This window comes from Sus scrofa, chromosome X (assembly GCF_000003025.6).
Source record: "Sus scrofa isolate TJ Tabasco breed Duroc chromosome X, Sscrofa11.1, whole genome shotgun sequence".
In the NCBI taxonomy this organism is placed as follows: Eukaryota; Metazoa; Chordata; class Mammalia; order Artiodactyla; family Suidae; genus Sus; species Sus scrofa.
This window is the reverse complement of record NC_010461.5, coordinates 110,822,215-110,844,546: the sequence shown is the minus strand read 5'-3', so window position 1 is coordinate 110,844,546 and position 22,332 is coordinate 110,822,215. Positions and strand designations below refer to the sequence as shown.

Here is a 22,332-nt window from a genome sequence, read left to right as displayed (position 1 = left end):
TCAAATAATAGCCAGTTCCTGAAAACAAAATCACATTTCATGCTCTTTCATATCTTAAGTTAATTAAGTAAATAAATTTTTGAATGCCATAGTTGGGAACATTGAGATTTATAAAATTTTCACATTTACTGTGAATAATTCATCCATGTGTTACAGTGTCCCTTTTTTTTTTTTTGTCTTTTTGCCTTTTCTAGGGCCGCTCCCACAGCATATGGAGGTTCCCAGGCTAGGGGTCTAATCGGAGCTGTAGCCACCGGCCTACACCACAGCCACAGCCACTTGGGATCCGAGCCGCGTCTGTGACCTACACCACAGCTCAGGGCAACGACGGATCCTTAACCCACTGAGCAAGGCCAGGGACCGAACCCACAACCTCATGGTTCCTAGTCGGATTCGTTAACCACTGAGCCACAACGGAACTCCTGAATCTCGTCTCGGTGATTGTGACTCGTGGAGGGGCACATCGGCCCGCCAGGTGGACGCCTCGAGCCCTCCGGCTCCCAGTAAGTGCGGGACATTTCCCGCCCCGACACGCCGCACACCACCCGACCTCCCTCCGCGAGCAGGGCCTCCCCGGTCCTGAGCCCCGCCCCCACTCCCACGTGAGTCCACGCCCTCCCGCGGGGGCGTGGTCAGCGTTCACGCGAGGGTGTGCGATGCCTGCGACCCCAGTCGGTTCTCCGCGCAAGGTCAGGCCACCCCTGGGAGATGGGGAGCACGGGGACCCGGTGTCCTGGGGAGTCCCCCGAGCTGAGACCGGCGGGAGGGCCACCTGCAGAAAGCCCTGAAGGGGAGTTCCCGTCGTGGCGCAGTGGTTAACGAATCCGACTAGGAACCATGAGGTGGCGGGTTTGGTCCCTGGCCTTGCTCAGTGGGTTAAGGATCCGTCGTTGCCCTGAGCTGTGGTGTAGGTTGCAGACGCGGTCGGATCCCGCGTTGCTGTGGTTCTGGTGTAGGCCGGTGGCTACAGCTCTGATTGGACCCCTAGCCTGGGAACTTGCATATATGCCACAGGAGCGGCCCAAGAAATGGCAAAAAAAAAAAAAAAAAAAAAGCCCTGAAGGTATGATGTTCCCACATTAAAATGCCTTGTGTTTCTTAATATCAAGTGGAACCAACAAAGACTATTGGATGCTGTAGACTGTCTACATGATGGTCTCATGAGCATCAGAATAAAAAAACAAAAAAGAATCTCCTAAATGGCCCTGCGCCTCATGGCGTGTTCTGAATGTCTTCTTCCAGGATGAGCAAGTAGGCTTTAGAGCAGAGCAGAGGGGATGTGTCTCCAAAATGCCTAGGGGACAGGAGCCTTGGGTCCTTGAGTGACCTAGTGCCACATAACCGTTCCCTTGGGTTTTTCTTTCTTCGTTTTTCACATGAAAGGTGGAGGAAATCTGAGGTGCAGCGTGATGGCACCATCTGTGCCATGTCTGAGAGCTGCTGCATAGACTCTAGAATGAATAGAATTCCCTCTCCAGTGTAACCCAGGAAAACTGTACTGGCGTAAAAACGTATCAAGACAAAAGGGGTGACAGTCACCTTTTATTTTAACAGGTGAAACAAGGGAGGAGTTTGTTACTTGTTTTTATTTTTTCTAAAGTTACAGACAGGCATGAGCAGGTAGGTTTTAGGACTCACTGGCCATGGCCAGCTCCACCCTGGGGCAGCTCATGTCAGCATCCACAGCCACTTTGACAGGTCCACGTCACTCCTGTGCCTCCCCAGCTGCCTCCCCAGTAAAAAGATCAGAACATTTTTGGAGAACTTTTCGGATCTTGCACTTTTATCTTTCTTCTTGATGGTCACTGTAGGTGGGCTGGGACTGACCTCAGAGGCTTCTTTATCCATGACTAGTTGACACGACAGATGGCTTCAGGAAGAGAGCACAGCTGAAAGGGCCTGAAAAAGATAGTGAAACCCATTTAATCCATTGGACCCAGGGGCCTCTTCCCTGCCACCTCCCCCCCCATCACATGCGCTTGTTTTTAGCAGTGCTCATACAAGAGTGCTTGGGGGATCTCGTCTGACTTGCCCAAGGTTACACAGAGCGGGGGCTGGAACTAAGGAAGCCTGTATGTAGAGCTGTGCTCCTTCTCACTTCCCTATAGACCAAGTGACAATCCCATACCCTTCCCCCTTTTATCCACCAGGGTTAGGGTTCATCAGGTTAGATGAGTAAGGCGATGGTCCCAAAGAGGGTTCCATTACCTCGATGGATCCCTTACCTCCCAGAACACTCAGGTTTCTCCGGAATGAGTGTCCTGAAGAGCTAGGAGGGAACTAAGAAGGAGAATTCTCTCTCTCTGTCCTATTATGAGGGTCATGGCCTGATTGGTCAGGCCCAAGGGGAGTCATGATGACTCACAATGGCTTTCAGGACTTCATGACCACAGGCCATGAATGCTACCACCTAGGTTACCCCTGGTTTAGGGCTAAACAGTGAGTAACTAAGAGGCCCTGCAAGAGGGGGCAGGTACTACCCATATTTGGGTACCGTGTCCATATCTGTCCCCTGGGTCAGATACTCAGTTATCTTGGCCTCAGTGATTTTCACTGGCTCATTCAAAAATCTCTGCATCAAAACTTCCCCTGTGTGAGGAGTTGCCAATATCCATTGCCTATCAATAAGTCCACTGGACAATATCCAGCACTTTTGGCTTCAAGTTCCAAACAGAAACAGTCCCAGGTAGAATTTTCTGCTTCTTTCTCAATCTCTGAGTACAGCCTTGGATACAGCCCTGAAATGACTACTTTTATAGTGCACAATTCACACCATAAAATGGGGATTTTGCTTGTAGAAATTTGGGCTGTGAGAAATTCTGGCCATACTTCTTATGTCATATTACCTTGCAAGTCTCCAATATACAACTCTATAGTTAACATTTATGAGTGATTCAAGTGGGTGTTGTCTAGTGGTAGGACATGGATTTTCACAGGTTGTAACAGGGATAACGGTGAGGACGGGGCTTTGAAAATTGTGCTGTCCTAAGAACCTACCATGACTGTTATGATGAGATGTGACCTATTCCTACACTGGTGGCCCCACCGTGGTAAGTGTCACACGACAATTGAAGAAACTGAGACATGGAGATCTATTGATGGGAAGGACCCAGGTCATACACGCTCTTCCTTGAGTGGCAAGGAAGGCTCAGTCTCTTTCCATCCCACATAGAACCATGTAAAGACACTAAGATACTGTGTTCAATGTCTAAAAAAATTGGAGAGGGGTAGGAACTATTATTAATGTGCCGTATTTGATTAACAAAAGGAAGTGGCAAAACTGTCTTTTTCTTAAGGGATTGCCTTTCTGGAAAAACTAAGGCAATTAGATCAGAAAAGGTTGGTTGATGTAAGTTAAACACATAAAGAATTTCACATACTCTTCTAATAATTAGGAAATATAATAGAAATAAACTGTCCTATTCAAATTGTCCCAAGCATTGTAAAACACTTACAAATAGAATTCTCTTTTTAAAAAACATAAGGAAAATATACACGAAAATTTTTATAAGCTCGCTGTTTGGACCCTAAAATAGTATTTTTAAAAAACCTTTTTTTGGAAAGGAAGACTAAATTTTGGAATGGTATCAATTCTTCTCTAAATTAATCTATGAGTTCAGTGCAATCCCAGTCATAAATCGTAACAGGATTTTGATTGTGTACGTGGAACTGGAGGACTAGATTGTAAAATTACCTAAGAGAGAAAATGTAAAGGATTAGCCAAGGCAGGGGAGGAGCTTGTTATATGATATATTAAAATTTACCCTATAGGATTAGCAATTGAAACAGGAATTGATAACTATGTCAATGGAACAAAATAAAGATTCTTAAAATATTTTCGTATATATGTGGGAATCAAAGAAATGATAAAGCTGACATTTCAAATCAGATGTTGTCTCAAGCCAGTATCTAATAACTGCATGTGTGTGTGTGTGTGTGTGTGTGTGTGTGTGTGTGTGTGTGTGTGTCCGGGAGATGAAAATGCAGAGGAGCTTCCGGGGCACTTTGTATTTCTCCTACAGGTAATTCTGGATTCCATCAACTTTCGCAGGCCTTCTCTTCCTGAAACCATCTGTGCCATCAACCAGTCATGGATAAAAGAACCTCTAAAGTCAGTCCCAGGAAGTCCACGCCCAGCATGAGAGGGGTAGCAGACAAATACCTCAGATCCGCCCTGGCCTCCAAAAATGTCATCAGCTTTTTACTGGGTAGGCAGCTGGGGAAGCACAGGAGTGATGAGGCTCTGAGGAGGTGGCTGTGGAACCTGACACAAACGACACCAGGGTGGAGTTGGTCTTTACCTAAAAGTCATGTGACTTACCCGCCTATAACCCTTGATGATTATGAAAAAGTCCAGAAAATGGTGTGGATCAACAAATCTTTCCCCTGATGGAACCATTAAAATTGAAGCCATGTTTTCACTTCTTTTGGTTTGATGCAGGTTTTTTTTTATTAGAGTATAGTTGATTTACAGTGTTGTGTTAATGTCTACTGTACAGCATAGTGACCCAGTCACATATATACATATGATATACGTATATATTTACATGCTTTTTCTCATATCATCTCCCATCATTTATGTGACATCTACACTTCTTCCTGCTACCCAAAGGCCACAAACAGGTGAACTCTGGCCACTCACCTTAGGAAACTGTTTACTAACACAGAGTAGGAGGGATTTGGAGTCAAGAGGGCCTCCTTGAGAGAAGTTAGAAAAGCTGCTGGGCTTACAAGTGGAAAATGCCCTAACTTACTAGGGGACTAGAGCTTCAAGGAGGCCAATTGGAGGTCTTGTTTGGTCTCCCCTGGAGTTTGAAGGACACCATCGGAAGAAGTCAGAATCACAAATACATTTAAAATGGGAGTAACTGGGAGGGTGGGGGAGTTCTCCTGTGTGCGGAGGTTATGTGTCAGGGAACTGAAGGGACTCAAGACCCAGAGATGGGGTCTCCAAAGTAGCCATGAAAGACCTCACCAAAGGAGGAAATTTAAACAGTCAGCTTTAAACACAGCTAAAGGAGTCCTATTGTAGCTCGGCAAGTTAATTAATTAATTTATTTATTTATTTATTTATTGTTTTTCTTAGGGCCGCACCCACAGCATATGGAGGTTCCCACGCTAGGGGTCAAATCTGAGCTGTAGCTGCTGCTCTCACCACAGCTCATGGCAACGCCAGATCCCTAGTCCACTGAGCGAGGCCAGGGATGGAACCTGCATCCTCATGGATACTCGTCAGATTTGTTTCCACTGAGCCACGACGGGAACTCCTGGCTCAGCAAGTTAAGAACCCCACATAGTGTACATGAGGATTCAGGTTCCATCCCTGGCCTTGCTTGTGGGTTAAAGGTCTGGTGTTGCTGCAAGCTGGATGTAGATGTGGCTTGGATCTGGTGTTGCCGTGGCTGTGACGTAGTCCTCAGCTGCGGCTCCTATTCAATCCCTTGTCCTGGAACTTCCATATTGCTGCAGGTGTGCCCCTCTCAAAAAAAAAAATTAAAAAAAAACACAAAACACAGTTGCTCAAGTCCATCCAGATAAGAGAGACTTGCCACCTTGACCCTTCGTCCCTCCCCATGCTCAACAGACCCTGGGGACAAGTGGTTGCAAAAAAGGGAGGGAAGCAGGGAGTTCCCTTTGTGGCTCAGCGGTTAATGAACCCAACTAGGAACCTTGAGGATGAGGGTTTGATCCCTGGCCTCACTCTGTGATCTGCCATCTGTGACCTACACCACAGCTCAAGGCAACGCAGGGATCCTTAACCCACAGAAGGAGGCCAGGGATTGAACCTGCATCCTCATGAATACTAGGCAGATTCATTTCCACTGAGCCACGATGGAATTCCTAAATGCATTTGTAATATGACAGGTATCTGTGTACATGTTCCCAGGAAGCCAACTCTGAGACAGACCCATGAATACAAGTAGCTGACTTGGGAGAGAATCCCAGGGAGCAGAGATAAAGGGTGAGGAAATAAGACTTAGAAGGAAGGCAGCCAATTGAGGGGGTGATCTGGCAACGCCGTAAGTGGAAACTGTGGGCAACTGGAGCTTCCTGGGAGTGGGCCTACGGGAGACTGTGTAGATACGCCTCAAATCCATGCCCAGTATGAGACAGGAAGCTGGAATATGTACCCACCAAAATGCAATCATTTTTTCATAAAGCTACTGCCAGGGGTAATAAGTCTCTTGCACGTCCTCCTGGCTTTGGGTCATGGCCAGCATGCACCAAGGGCAACAGAAAAAACGCTCCAGCAGAGTGTCCTGGTTGAATGTGGAAAGCAGTGTGGTGGGTGTAGAGGTGAGACCTGGCTTTTTAAAAAAATATTTTATTAAAGTATAGTTGGTTTATTATGTTGCGTGCCAATTTCTGCTGTACAGAAAAGTGACTCAGTTATACATTGTGTGTGTGTGTATTCTCTTTTTTTTATACTCTTTTCCATCATGGTCTATCCCAGGAGTTTGGATAGAGTTCCCTGTGCTGTACAGCAGGACCTCATTGCTCACCCATTCTAAATGGAATAGTTTGCATCTACTAACCCCAAATTCCCTGTCCATCCCACTCCCTCCTCCTCCCTCTTGGCAACCACAAGTCTGTTCTCTATGCCCCTGAGAGACCTGGTTTTGAAGAGCCAGAATCATGATACATAAGTCATGGTCAAGGAGTTCCCGCTGTAGCACAGCAGATTAAGGATTAGGTGTTGTCTCTAGGAAGGTGTGTGTTCGATCCAGCACAGTGGGTTAAGGATCCAGCATTACGCAGCTGTGGCATAAGGGGACTGGGATTTGATCTCTGGCTCAGGAACTTCCATATGCTGTGGGTGTGGTTAAAAAGAGAAAAGAGTTCTTCATGAGTCAAGGTCAGAATCTTTTTGACATTGTCTGCAATGCTCTACCCACTGTTTGTAAAATCTTCAGTAAACTGGAATTACATTTCTTCTCTAAAGCTGAGCATGTATAAAACGCCTTACCAATGAGCATTTCCAGTTGAAAACTGGTTTTGGGCACCCCAGTCCCAGGAAATTTTGAGATGAGTTTTCAGCTGCTTAAGGAATGTTTGCATTGTAGACCTTAACATCTTCTTCCAGGAAAAAGGAGAGCAAGGTTTCTGTGGTCTGTCCTGACTGAAGATGTGTCCCCAGGGTGGATGGGCCAGGGTCTGTCCCCGGGATTCCAGGAAGATCTTGGACTGCAGGTGTTGGCAACCCTATTCCTGCTGTTCAGTCTAGAGGTCCCAAGCTGCATGTAACATCCTGCCTGGGGGAGCCCTCAAAATGCAGAAGTCATAGAAGCTCCCCTACTCTCCCATTGCAGCTGGAGCTTTATTTATATCCCTATTATTAAGGTCTCTGTATTAAAGAATAAGTCACGCATTAGGGTGTGAGCTACTCCCACTCAGCTATGCTCACCCTCACCCCAACCAGTATACTGTCCCCGTAGTGTGTGTCTCTCTCCAGAGATTCTAAGAAATTCTCTTCTGGGTGGTGAGCAGTTTGTAAGGGACTGAGGTGTTACATGAGCAGATGGTCAGTGACAGTTGGGGTATTATTGCCAACCAGGTTCCATTTCCACCTACTCCAGCCACAGGTGGCAACAGATGGCCTTCCCAAGCATGTGCTGTGAAGCTAGGAATGAATCTTTGTCACAACTCAGATGTGCTTGGATGCTTGGATCCATTGGCTGCCCAATGGTATCTTCCCTCAGCTTCCCCCTGAGCTGTCACTATCCACAGACCTGGGAGGGCTCTGTCACCCTCCCATGCTAACTTCCCCAGAGGGACTAAGTGGCAATCAGAGGTGTCAAGTCTGGATGGAGGGGACCTGGATCTGGGGAAAGAAATATAACAGGAGGGAGGCGTTAAACACCCTCAATAGAAAGGTAGGACCTACAGGGCAAGAACCAAGAGACAGCTTTGGGAGTCTTGGAGGATTTCTCACATCTGCTTTCCACGTGATACCAGCAAATGCCAACAAATAGACCAGCAGGCAGGCTGGAGGTTTGCTCCTGACAGTAAGCTGAGGCAGCACTAGGGTTCGCTTTAAGTGTTTTTTTCACCCTTAGGGAACTTCACCCTGACTGCATGATATCCAGTGTCATAAAATTAGTGTTTCATATACTTGGAATTTTTTTTACTTGTGAATAATTCTGGATTAGCTAGGTCCATAAAAGATAGTTTGCCCTTGAAGGTCACAGTGTCACCAAGCACTATAACAACTCAGGCAGGTAGAGGCAAATTGGCTGTCACCTTGTTGGGCTGGGGCAGCAGCTGGCTCTGTAGCTCCCCCCACCACCACCACCTCCAGCTGGGTCTACCCTTCAGCTTCTCCAGCTACTGAGGCAGCATGTACACCCTCTGAGGCAGCACCTAAGTCCCACCTCCTCTTCTCTCCTCACACAGGGAAAATCAACATCTTTAAGATGCTGGGCCACCCTATTTCAGACCTGGGTATGCATTTGTGTTCTCTTGAGTATTCTTTTATATCCCCTATTTGGCATTTCAAAATGTTAAGTGGGGGAGTTCCCGTCGTGGCGCAGTGGTTAACGAATCCGACTAGGAACCATGAGGTTGCAGGTTCAATCCCTGCCCTTGCTCAGTGGGTTAACGATCCGGCGTTACCGTGAGCTGTGGTGTAGGTTGCAGATGCGGCTCGGATCCTGCGTTGCTGTGGCTCTGGCGTAGGCCGGTGGCTACAGCTCCGATTATACCCCTAGCCTGGGAACCTCCATATGCCGCGGGAGCGGCCCAAGAAATAGCAACAATAATACCAACAACAACAAAAGACAAAAAAAAAAAAAGACAAAAAAAATGTTAAGTGGATTTTATGATTTTTCAAGTATATTCCTAGGAACCACTTCTTTTTAACTGCTTTTCTGAATTAAGTCATTAATAGCATTATCTATTTTAACCGATTATTCTCTGCATATATGAAAGCCTGTGAAGAATTTATATCAATTTTGTACTCAGCCATACAAATGAATTCAAATATAACCTGTAATACTTCGTTTTCCCTTCTTCAATTGGTTAATGTCTTAGTTATTTCTTTCCATTATTCTCAAGTATGGAGATGTATAATGTCATACTTAGAAAACATCCAACACCTCTCACTTTTGTCTTTCAGTTTCTATACTAATAGTCTACTTCGGTACCATAATATACCAAATTAAGAGATTTCTTATCATTTAACCCTCTTTAAGTTCACTTGTCATGGTGCATTACTCTATGAATATGCTTCTCTGAATTATGCCCACTAATAGCTGGGGTTTCCCATGATGGTGCAAGACAACCATACCTACAACCAGCGGCGTGATACTTCAGTTGACAGATGCATGAATCAGTAGGGGAATGTGCCCACAGAAGCGCACCAAACGGTGTCCAGGTCCGAGGGTCTGCAAAGGATACACTAGGGGAGAGGGGAGGAAAAGGTAGGACTCTACTTCTAGAAAAGGGACTCAGCTCTCCACCAGCTGCCAGCTCTTGCCTAATCAGGAGCATTGAGTCCTGGGCCCCTCCCCTGGCCCCCGCCTCTCATCCGCCTCCTGCCAAGGGAAACTTTGGCCCCGCCCCTCCCGCTTCCACCACACCCCTTGAGTGGCTACTACCCACTCCCCCTTTCTCTTTCCTGTGCAGGGAAGGGACAGTCCACTCCGAACCTAGCGCGACCCCTCGTGTTACGCCTGCGCACTGCAAACCACCCGCCAGGTTCGTGGATCCCCCACCGCTTAAGACTCCTACATCCGGCCTCAGGAAACTTCGGCCCCGCCCCGTGATTCTGACCCCGCCTCCTCGAGCGGACCTTAGCTCCGCCCCCATTCACCTTTTTGGCCCCGTCCCGCCCTCCTAACGGCGGCCTCAAAGTTGCGCCTGCGCACTACGTGACGCCAGGCACTGTGGGCGGGGCCCGCCCGCGCCGAGCACCGCCCACGGCCCCGCCCGCCCCGCCGGGCCCGCCCCGCCTCCCCGCACACGCACTTCCCGCCCCGCCTCCTCGCCCACCTCGCCGAGAGGCCCCTGCAGCCCAGCCAGGCGAGCGAGGCGCGATGGACGGCCGGGTGCAGCTGATCAAGGCCCTCCTGGCCTTACCCATCCGGCCCCAGACGCGTCGGTGGAGGAACCCGATCCCCTTCCCCGAGACGTTTGACGGCGACACCGACCGGCTCCCGGAGTTTATCGTGCAGACGGGCGCCTACATGCTCGTGGACGAGACCCTGTTCTCCAACGACAGCCTGAAGGTGACGTTCCTCATCACCCGCCTCACCGGGCCGGCCCTGCAGTGGGTGATCCCCTACATCAGGAAGCAGAGCCCCCTCCTCAACGATTACCGGGGCTTCCTGGCCGAGATGAAGCGGGTCTTTGGATGGGTGGAGGACGAGGACTTCTAGGCCGGGAGCCCCTCGGGCCCGGGGGCGGGTGCCCGCGGGAGGGTCCGCTCTGCCCGTCGCCCAGCCGCGCAGACCGCCGCGGGCGCCCTCCCGCCGCGCCTCCCGCGTCCCTCACCTTCGGGTGGCCGCGCTCTCCCCGCGCGCTCGTGTCCCCTCCCGCGTCGTGCTTGCCTTTGTTCCAGGAATAGCGCTCCAGGTTCCCGCCGCCTCCGCCGCCTCCAGGCCTGGTGCGGACCGGCCGCCGCCCTCTCGGGCCGGCCCGGCCCCTCCCGTGCACCCTTGGACCCGGTCCTGCGCTCCAGCTGCAAGCCGGGCTCCTGTTACACGCGGGACGGACCACCTGCAGCCCGGCGCCCGCCGACCGCCGGCGCCTGGCCGGACTCCCAGGCCGGCATCCGGGTGCCCAGAGACCTGCGCTGCCGCTGCCGTGCCCCCACCGTCCACCGCATCGCTCCCGCCGACGCCCTGCAGCCTTCGGGGATCTGGACTCACCACCACCCCCCGGGGGGTGGGGTGCCTGAGCCGCTCACTGCCCCCCGAGACGATGATTGCAACAGCTCTCCACCGCCGCGGAGGGGCCGGCCAGCCTTTCACCGTCAGCGGGGCCCACTCCCTCCCTACTCCCAGAGACATCTCCTGCTCCTGCTCCCGCTCCCGCTCCCGCTCCCGCTCCTGCTCCTGCTCCTGCCAGGAGGCTGCCAGGTCCCGGGGGTGCCTGGCAGCCACGTCGAGTCACTCATTGTCTCCTGTGGACCTGTTAGTTTCGCCCAGAATCCAGTTCTCTTCTGAATGTGCAGCTGTCTCTCTGACGTGTGCCTTTTGTCCAACACAGTAACCCCAGCACTCTGCCCAGCTCTTCTACACTACCTGGACAAACGTCTTTTCCTGATTTTCAATAAATGTCAGACGCTGTTCAAAAAGGAATTGAGTCTCAGTGACTAGGGCACCTCTCCCTCCCTGGTCCAGTAAGTGGGGCCCGTGGCTTGCTCAGAAGGTGTGTCCCGCCCCCGCCCTTGTGTGGCTCCTGCTGAGTCTTGCATCACCAGGCAGAAGCCCTGGACTCGTGGTGGTCCCGGGGATGGAGACCCCCACGCGCGCGTGCGCGTGCGCGGGGGCGTCATTCACTGCGGGGTGCTGACTCTTGCACAGCGGTCAGTTCCGTGCCCCCTTGGGAAATGGCTCTTGATCTGGTTTTGGCCAAGGCGGTGCAAGGAGAGGGCAGCTAGGGGCTTTGGGGAAAGATCCCCTCATTTCCAAAACGCTGCCTGAGAGCACAATACCTAATTTTTACAAATCAGGCATCCCACACGTTTGTTGGGGAACACCTGTCAGGGTTTTATTTAATCCATTATTCAGGGAAGCAGCGGAATGACAGGTGGTTCAGAAAAATGCCTCTATGGAGGCTTGGTTGTGAAGTGGAGGAGAAGGGAGTGCAGAACTGCTCTTGTCAATCTAGGTAAAGACCCGGCTGATGGCCTGCAGGACAGTAAAATGACAACTTGCTCCAATGGGCAGAAAAGCAAAAAATGTTATTCCATCCTGTTTCCCTTCATGCTAACCATTATATCGCTACTCTGAATAAAAGCCTCTGCTGCTTTATTTTGGCTGGGAAAGGTCAATTGCCTTATAGTCAAATGATGCTCAGATGGGCTTATAGGGCCCCACTCTGGTGTGATGTTAAAAGGCCATGGAATCAGCTCTGCCTCTTTTTTGATTTTTGTGGGGGTTTTTTCTTTTTCTTTTTTTTGCTTTTTAGGGCTGCCCCCGTGGCATATGGAGGTTCCCGGGCTATGGGTGGAATCAGAGCAGTAGACGCCAGCCTAAACCACAGCCACAGCAACACGAGATCCAAGGCGCGTCTGTGACCCACACCACAGCTCATGGCAACGCCGGATCCTTAACCCACTGAACCAGGCCAGGGATTAAACCTGTAACCTTATGGTTCCTAGTCGGGTTCGTTAATTGATGAGCCCCAAAGGAACTCCTGCCTCATTTTTAATTTGGGTTATTGTTCCAGAATACAGAAAGCGGTGGGGAAAGGCTGAGCTCAGTTCACCATGGATTGGCCTGATGTGTGGTAGAAAGCAAAGACGACTGTGACTGCCTGAGAAAGGAATAAAGCCTACAGGCCTATCCTTCGACTTCTCTGCCTTCTGCCTTCAGACCCTTTGGCTTTCAGCTTTACATTAAATTGGTATTTAATCATCCTTAGCCTTTCATTGTCCTTCTGCAGTTTTATCAGTAGCCTCTGGTAACAATCGTCTATTTTCGTAATCTTTATGATTATCCCTTCCCCTGAACTCTCAAACTCCTGAGATACTGTACCTTCCAAGAAAATTCCTTCCATTGGCATCCAATCTCATTTTACCACTAGCCAAGGTTTTTTTGTTCAGTCGTTTGTTTTTTGTGGTGGTTTTTTTTGTTGTTGCTGTTGTTTTTTGTTTTGTTTTGTTTTGTTTTTTGGCCACAACTGTCGCATGTAGAAGTTCTTAGGCCAGGGAGTTCCTGTCGTGGCTCAGCGGAAATGAATCTGACTAGCATCCATGAGGATGCAGGTTTGATCCCTGGCCTTGCTTAGTGGGTTAAGTATCCGGCGTTGCCATGAGCTGTCATGTAGGTCACAGACGTGGCTCAGATCCCGAGTTGCTGTGGCTGTGGTTCAGGCCAGCAGCTACAGCTCTGATCCAACCCCTAGCACTTGAGCTACGGTAGTGACAATGCCAGATCTTTAACCTGTTAGGCCACCAGGGAACTCCATGAAAGTTTTGACAATTGCACCACAACCATATCACAGGGGTTATCAGTATATCACTTACCACCTGTGATAAAGTCCCCATTTCTAGTCACTTGGCAAATATTTGTTCTCCAAAATCCTATTTCCTAATCTGCTTCTTAGGACCACTTCTAGCACCAAATAATTATACTTGAACGTTCCCCCGAAACAGATCTCATAAACACTTGTAAGAGAGTGAAGGCAGCAGGCTGGAGCAAAGGGAGAATTTGACGAGCTATGCAGTTGCACTAGAGGCCTCAGCTGGTCCTACAGGCATCGCTAAAGCTAGGATGGCCATTCAGAAAAATGAATGGAGGAGATGAGGCCAGGTCTTTTTGCCCCCACACTGACTAATGGTTGGATGGGGTCTCACCTAGAGCAAGTCATCTACTCCGGGCACGGCAGCTCCCTTCGAGCCGTAGTAATTCCTGGAGGGAATTACTGCTGCTGTGACTCCCAGCAGCCTCACTCCTAGCAGCTAGGGCAACAAGTGCCTTCATCCTAAAGGTGAGGTCTGGGAACGTCACATTACCCACTTCACTCATCAGTGGGGGAATGGAATCAACACGATGGAACATAATTCGGGACTTAAAAGGAATGAGACGGGAGTTCCCGTCGTGGCGCAGTGGTTAACGAATCCGACTAGGAATCATGAGGTCGCGGGTTCGGTCCCTGCCCTTGCTCAGTGGGTTAACGATCCGGCGTTGCCGTGAGCTGTGGTGTAGGTTGCAGACGCGGCTCGGATCCTGCGTTGCTGTGCCTCTGGCGTAGGCCGGTGGCTACAGCTCCAATTCAACCCCTAGCCTGGGAACCTCCATATGCCGCGGGAGCGGCCCAAGAAATAACAACAACAACAACAACAAAAAGACAAAAAAAAAAAATAAAAATAAAAATAAAAAAAAGGAATGAGACGGATTTATGGCAGTTGATTTGGAGAGATACTTGCAAGGTTTCAAAATGCAATATGCATAAAACTGCATAATGTGCCCCCCTTTATGATAATACACATTAACCCCAAAAGGCTTACATATGAATGATTTGCTAGATATCAAGAAAAATATAGACATATACAGTCTAGGTTGTTAGTAGGAGTCACAAGAGGTGGGAGAGCTTTGATGCCATAGATGGAGTAAAGACTTTGGGGGGACCCCCACAAAAAAGGAAAGTAAGGAAGCTGCACTAAAAATGGGGTATTAATGTGTGTCCCTGAAAACTGGAACATCTATAGAAATTTATGAGAACGATATAGTCCTTTTTTTTTAATTTTTTTTTTTAGGGCTGCACCCTCAGTGTGTGGAAGTTCCCAGGCTAGGGGTCGAATCAGAGCTACAGCCACGCAGGATCTAAGCTGAGTCTATGAACTACACCCCAGCTCACAGCAACGCAGGATCCTTAATCCACTGTGCAAGGCCAGGGATCGAACCTGCGTCCTCATGGATGCTAGTCGGGTTCGTTAACCACTGAGCCACGATGGGAACTCCGTGATAGTCTTAATCAGAGTCCGGACAAGAAACAGCTGTCCACACAACTGCAGTAACAAGAGAGAATTAAATGACGAGACAGTTAAAGGGTCTGTTATGATTAAAAGGAATTGTGATAGGTTGGATAACTGAGGTGCCAATATTCGCTCCTCATTGCCCTCCCCCCCAATCTTTGGGATGGAGTGTATACACCTGATCCTCTGAATCTAGGCTTGGTCCTGCTTGTGTGGTTTTGCTCGTCTTCTTTTTTTTTTTTAATTACTCAAATGAATTTATCACATCTGTAGTTGTATAATGCTCATAACAATCTGATTTCACAGGATTTCCATCCCACAGCCCAAGCACATCCCCCCACCCCCCAAACTGCCTCCTCCGGAGACCATAAGTTTTTCAATGTCTGTGAGTCAGCATCTGTTCTGCAGAGAAGTTCCGTCTGTCCTTTTTTCAGATTCCACATGTCAGTGAAAGCATTGGATGTTGGTGTCTCATTGTATGGCTGACTTCACTTAGCATGATAGTTTCTAGGTCCATCCATGTTGCTAAAAATGCTGGTACTTCGTTCTTTTTGATGGCTGAGTCATATTCCATTGTGTATATGTACCACATCTTCTGGATCCACTCCTCTGTCAATGGACAATTAGGTTGTTTCCATGTTTTGGCTATTGTAAATAGTGCTGCAATGAACATTGGAGTACATGTGTCTTTGCAAGTCGTGGTTTTCCCTGGGTAGATGTCCAGGAGTGGGATTGCTGGATCAGATGGTAGTTCTATGTTTAGTTTTCTGAGGAATCTCCATTCTGTTTTCCACAGTGGTTGCACCAATATCCCATCCCACCAACAGTGTACTAGGATTCCTTTTTCTCCACACCCTCTCCAGCACTTATTGTTTGTAGACTTTTGGATGATGGCCATTCTGGCTGGTGTAAGGTGGTACCTCAGGGTGGTTTTGATGTGCATTTCTCTAATAATGAGTGAGGCTGAACATCTTTTCATGTGTTTCTCGGCCATCTGTATGTCTTCTTTGGAGAACGGTCTGTTTAGATCTTCTGCCCATTTTTTGATGGGGTTGTTTTTTTTTTGTTTGTTTGTTTGTTTTTTTGGTATGGAGCTGCAGAAGGTGTTTATAAATTTTGGAGATTAATCCCTTGTCAGCTGATTCATTTGCAAAGATTTTCTCCCATTCTGTGGGTTGTCTTTTTGTGTTGTTTAGGGTTTCCTTTGCTGTGCAGAAACTTTGAAGTTTGAGTAGGTCCCATTTGTTTATTTTTGCTTTTGTTGTCAATACTCTGAGAGGTGGATCTGAGATCCTCTTGTTGCACTCCTGTGGAAGCTTTGCTCCAGGTAGCTGCTGATCCTTCTGTTTGGGCAACACAGTAATTCATGTGGAACAGATCTTAACACCATTTGCATCCTAGAGCCAAACCCACCTTAACTGTAAACTGAATCCTGAGGCAGAACAGTCTCCAGACAGTCTACAGCACTTTTTTATTTTTTATTTATTTATTTTTTTTTTTTTGCTTTCTCAAGCTGCACTCGCGGCATGTGGAGGTTCCCAGGCTAGGGGTCGAATATGGAGCTGTCGTTGCTGGCCTACACCACAGCCACAGCAACATGGGATCCAAGCCACATCTGCAGCCCACACCACAGCTCACATCAAGGCCGAATCCTAACCCAATGAACCAGGCCAGGGATCGAACCTGCATCCTCATGGATCCTAGTCGGGTTTGTTAACTGCTGAGCCACAACGGGAACTCCAGACCACAGCACTTGAGCAGGGAGAACAGGTGACTGTCATAAGCTTGGGAGAGATTTCTTATACAGCATTATTGCAGCAATAGCTAACTAATACTGAAACCAACAAGGGATTTTGAAAGAGCCTGAGGCTAGCAAAAGTGATGAGCTGTTATCTCCCACCAAAGCATAAAGTAAGGTAAGGGCAAGGACCGGTTACTAGAACATAGAAGCTATAGAAGAGAGTCCCTGGACAGGGGGATTTGTGGCCTGAGATAGAGGTAGAGGAATTAAGCCACAACCATCTTTCAATCTGGTAGAGTTAGAGCCCTCCCATGGACCAAACTCAACCAGAAGCCAGAAGGCAAGGAAACCATTTATGCAGTCCATAAAGATCAGCCTCCTGGGCACAGAGTAGGGTGGAGAAGCATGGTTAGATAAGGACAAATAGAGGATATTCAAAAGATATATGAACTATCCATTCCAAGTGAGGAATATTCAGAGAGATGCATAAGCACATTAGTAATCAGAGAGATTTTAAGTAGAATAAAAATGGGATCCCAGGGGTTCCCGCTGTGGCACAAATGATCAGCAGCATCTTGGGAGCACTGGGATGAAGATTCGATCCCTGGTCCTGGTTAAAGATCCTGTGTTGTCACAGCTGTTGCTTAGGTCATGACTGCGGCTTGGATCTGATCCCTAGCCTGGGAACTCTACATGGGGCGGCCAAAAAAAAAAAAAGTAGGATCCCATTTCAAAACTATTTTATATTGGTAATAGAAAACATAATGACAATATCAAGTGTTGAAGGGATATGAGGAATATACTCAAAACTGCTTACGTGTGCGGTACTTTAAAAGAATGATATTGTAGTGTGTGGGTTATATCTCAATAAAGCTGTTATAAAAAATTAACTGGGAGTTCCCATCGTGGCTCAGTGGTCATGAACCCACCTCGGATACATGAGGACTGGGTTCAATCCCTGGCCTCATTCAGTGGCTTAAGGATCCGGCGTTGCTGTGGGCTGCGGTGTAGGCCGGCAGCTGCAGCTCTGATTCAACCCCTGGCCTGGGAACTTCCATATGCTGCGGCTGCAGCCCTAAAAAGCAAAAAAAAAAAAAAAAACAAAACCCAAAGACCAAAAGCAAACTTTACCGTATTTGGGAGTTCCTGCTGTCGTGTTGTGAGTGAAGGATCCAGTGTCGCTGCAGCTGTGGCATAGGTCACAACTTCAGCTTGGATTCAATCCCTGGACAGGGAACTTCCATATGCCACAGGGGCTGCCAAAAAATTAAAAATTTTTTAAATTCATTATATTTCTATTTACTAACAACAAATTAAACTCGTGTGTGAGGCGAGCAGAGCCAGAGACAAGACCAGAGGCCGTCCTTGGGATGTGACAGGATGGCCAGGCTACCCTGCAGGATTATCAAGGAAACCCAGCGTTTGCTGGCAGAACCAGTTCCTGGCATTAAGGCAGAACCAGATGAGAGCAACGCTCGTCATTTTCCTGTGGTCATAGCTGGCCCCCAGGACTCCCTCTTTGAGGGAGGGACTTTTAAACTTCAACTATTCTTTCCAGAAGAATACCCAATGGCAGCCCCTAAAGTCCGTTTCATGACCAAAATTTATCATCCTAATGTAGACAAATTGGGAAGAATATGTTTAGATATTTTGAAAGTGGTTCCCAGCACTGCAGATCCGCACAGCTCTGCTATTGATCCAGGTTTGGTGAAGTGCTCCCAAGTGGACAGTGGAAGACCAATGAAGCCTGAGCCATAGAAACAGCTGGAGCATGGACTAGGCTATATGCCATGAAATTTATTTATTTATTTATTTATTGTCTTTTCTAGGGTTGCACCGCAGCATATGGAGGTTCCCAGGCTAGGGGTCGAATTGGAGCTACAGCTGCCGGCCTCCACCACAGCCACAGCAACGCAGGATCCAAGTGGCGTCTGCGACTTCCACCACAGCACACGGCAACACTGGCTCCTTAACCCACTGAGTGAGGCCAGGGATCGAACCCACACCCTCATGGTTCCTAATCAGATTCATTCCGTTGCGATCGATCATCAAGTATGCATCACTTCTGCTCTGCCAAGACTTCTCCCTTTTTTGTTTGCATTTAATGGACACAGTCTTAGAAACATTACGGAATAAAAGCTCAAATATCTTCCGTCTTTTGATGATTAAATGCACATTAGCAAATCTATGTCTTGTCCTGATTTACTGTTGTAAAGCATGAGCAGAGGCTAGAAGTACCATCGGGATGACTGTGAAACGTTTAAAAGCAGTGGCCCTCTCTGCTTTTATTCTCCCCCAACCCCCCCGCCCGACATGGTTTAAGCATATTCCCTGTGAATGAAGGTAGTTGTCAGGGTTAGCTGCAGGCGTGTGGGTGTTTTTATTTATTTATTTTTTTGGGGGGGAGTAGTTTTACTTTAATTTTATGGGCTCCTTTCCCCCCTTTTATGGTGACCTAATTGCATTGGATAAAAGCAGCTGACCAGTTCCTTAGAATATGCTTTCTACCAAGTCTAACTTTATTTAGATGCTGTAGAGGGACAAGCTTGATTGTTTGAACCAAAAAGGGAACATTAAACATCACAGCCCTCACTAAGAACATTGTGATTTTGCTGTCAAGTATAGAATCCTCCCCTTGGGAAAAAGCTTGTGACCATTTTGTATGGCTTGTCTGGAAACTTCTGTAAATCTTATGTTTTAGTAAAATATTTTTTGTTATTCTAAAAAAAGCACAAATTAGTGGGAATAGTATTTAACAAAAATAATACCATTTATGATAGCGTTATGAATGAACAAATACCCAGGAATAAAATATTCACAATACTTCAACACTGGAAAATCCAAAATATTACTGAATTAAATGATAAAGTACATGGAAGTCTATAAGATGTTAATAAATAGGCTGAAAATTGTTACAATATATATTCTCCCCCAATTTATTTTTAGATTCAATGTAATTCCAACAAAATCAAGCAGGCTTTAGGAGTTCCCCTTGAGGCTCAGTGGGTTAAGGACCTGTCAGAGTGTCAGTGAGGATGCTGGTGATGCCTGGCCTGGCTCGGCAGGTTAAGGATCTGGCATTGCCACAAGCTGTGGCGTAGGTTGCAGATGCAGCTCTGAATAGACCCCTAGCCCAGGAACTTCCATATGCCATAGGTGCAGCCCTAAAAAAAAAAAAATCAAGCGGGCTTTAGAAGAAAATACAGGAGGATATCTTCGTGATCTTGGGTTAAGCAAAGATTTCTTAAACATGATACAAAAATTATTAACCATAAGAAAAATTTAAAAGTGACTCTAAAATTTATATGGAAAGGCAAAGCATCTGGAATAGCTGAGTCACTGTTGAAAAGAAATACAAAGTTGGATGACAGCAAGGCTTATTGTAAAAAAAAAAAGCATATCATATTAGTACAAGGATAGACAGATGAATGAAATACGATGAACAATCCAGAAAGAAACTACACTTATATTCTCACCTGATTTATTTTATTTCTTATTTTATTCTATTTTATTATTATTATTTTTTTGCTTTTTAGGGCCACACCCATGGCATATGGAAGTTCCCAAGTTAGGGGTCGAATCAGAGCTGCAGCTGCCAGCCTACACCACAGCCACAGCAACACCAGATCCTTAACCCACTGAGAGGCCAGGGATCGAACCCGCATCCTCATGAATACTAGTCAGATTTGTTTCCACTGCACCACGATGGGAACTCCAATGGTCACCTGATTGATGACCAAGACACCATCTCAATTCAGTGAGGGTAAGAATGGTCTTTTTTTTTTCCTTAATAGTGGTGCAACTGTCACATACAGAAGTTTCCAGGCTAGGGGTCAAATTGGAGCTGCGGCTGCCAGCCTACGCCATAGCCACAGCACTGCCAGATCCGCAATTTGTCTTTGACCTACACTGCAGCTCACAGCAATGCCAGATCCTTAACCCACTGAGCGGGGCCAGGGATGAAACCTGCATCCTCATGGGTTCTAGTCAGGTTCCTTACTGTTGAACCACAGTGGGAACTCCAAGAATGGTCTTTTCAATAAAGGTTATTGGGTCAACTGGATATCCATATTGAAAAAAGTAAACATTGACCCCTACCTCCAAGCATACGTAAAAATTAACTCACTATAGATTATAGACTTAAATCTAAAAGCTAAAGCAATTTAAGTTTTAGAGGAGACTATGATATTAGGTTTGGCAAAGATTTCTCAAACAGGACACAAAAAAGCACTAATTATGTCTGCCCTCCCTATAGATAATATTTATTCAGACACCCAACAATATAATTTCCCCCACTTCCTGACAGCAGCCAATCCAGAGCAAAACCTTGCTTACTCAAAACCTCCCCCAAATTACCCAGCTAAAGCCCAAATACTTTACCGTCTTACGGTAAAGCACCGTCTTAACTGAGTTCCCCATGGTTCTCCATGATGTAGGTTCTCCTTTGCTGCAATGAGTAATAAACCCAATTTGTTCAATTACAGGTGTGTTCTTTAGATGTAGAACATTAATATGAAGAATATATAAAGAACTGGCACCCGTCAATAAGAAGAAGATAGATAAAGCGAACTTTATTTTTTATTTTTATTTTTTTTGTCTTTTCGCTATTTCTAGGGCTGCTCCCGCGGCATATGGAGGTTCCCAGGCTAGGGGTCGAATCGGAGCTGTAGCCGCTGGCCTACGCCAGAGCCACAGCAATGCTGGATCCGAGCCGCGTCTGCAACCTACACCACAGCTCACGGCAACGCCGGATCCTTAACCCACTGAGCAAGGGCAGGGATCGAACCCTCAACCTCATGGTTCCTAGTCAGATTCGTTAACCACTGTGCCACGACGGGAACTCCCCCGATAAAGCGAACTTTAAAATGGATGATGTTTTAAAAAATTTTTTCGAAGTACAGTTGATTTACAAGGTTGTGTTAATTTCTGCTGTACCGCAACGTGACTCGGTTATACACATCCATATTCTTTTCCATTATGCTTTATCACAAGATATTGAATATAGTTCCCTGTGCTATACAGTAGGACCTTGTCGTGTAACCATCCTATATATACTAGTTTGTCTATGCTAACCCCAAACTTCCAATCCATCCCACTCCCTCCCCCTCTCTTCCTTGGCAAACACAAGTCTGTCCTCTACGTCTGAGTCTGTTTCTATTTCATAGATAAGTTCATGTTTGTCATATTTTAGATCCCACATATAAATGATATCATATGGTATTTGACCAAGGGCTCATATAAAAGTAGTATATCAGGAAGTGGTTCGGAGTTCCCGTCATGGCGCAGTGGAAACAAATCCGACTAAGAACCATGAGGTTGTGGGTTCGATCCCTGGCCTCGCTAGGATCTGGTGTTGCCCTGAGCTGTGGTGTAGGTCCCAGACGAGGGTCAGATCTGATGTTGCTATGGCTCTGGTGTAGGCCGCTGGCTGTAGCTCCGATTCAACCCCGAGGCTGGGAACCTCCATATGCTATAGGCGCAGGCCTAAAAGGCCAACAACAACAACAAAAAGAAGTGGTCCGAGGAATTCTGCATTGGCACAGCGGGTTAAGGATCTGGCACTGTCACCAGAGCTCAGGTTGCTATTGTGGCGCAGGTTTGATCCCTGGCCCAAAAACTTCCACATGTCATGGGCATGACCAAAACAAAACAAAACAAAACAAAAAAAACAAACAAAAAAAAAACAGTTCCAAAATATACCCTGACAGGAGACTGAGGAAGTAGACCAGGTAGACTGGGGAAGGGAAAAAAGCCAAGCAATACTTTATCAACCAAGGTCTCAGAGAGGTTCACTTTGACACAATCCAGCGGGGGAACTCTGGACGCAGTGTAGGTCACTCTTCATTCTGGTCCTAATCAGGCGCAAGGGAGCGAAGGTATGGACACCTAACAGCCAGCAATTATTGGCTAAAGACTCTTCTCTGAATGTCCTAAATTGTGAGATACT

At 47.3% G+C, this 22,332-nt stretch overlaps 1 protein-coding gene, 1 long non-coding RNA gene and 1 pseudogene across 3 annotated transcripts; 2 read left to right on the top strand and 1 right to left on the bottom strand.

Moving 5' to 3' along the window:
• On the bottom strand, positions 1,589-9,598 carry LOC102157543. 2 transcript variants are annotated; one of them, XR_002340885.1, is made up of 3 exons: positions 9,287-9,598; positions 4,163-4,264; positions 1,589-1,899 (listed from the first exon to the last, which is right to left on the bottom strand). It is a non-coding gene; the product is annotated as an uncharacterized LOC102157543 (long non-coding RNA). The 2 variants fall into 2 exon arrangements; XR_002340886.1 differs by lacking the exon at positions 4,163-4,264 and having other exon boundaries at positions 9,287-9,572.
• LOC100518170 (protein FAM127) lies at positions 9,959-11,300 on the top strand. The gene has a single exon (XM_021080821.1). The coding sequence runs from the start codon at positions 10,035-10,037 to the stop codon at positions 10,374-10,376; it is 342 nt and encodes a 113-aa protein (XP_020936480.1). The 5' UTR covers positions 9,959-10,034; the 3' UTR covers positions 10,377-11,300.
• On the top strand, positions 17,746-18,181 carry LOC100517446 (annotated as a pseudogene).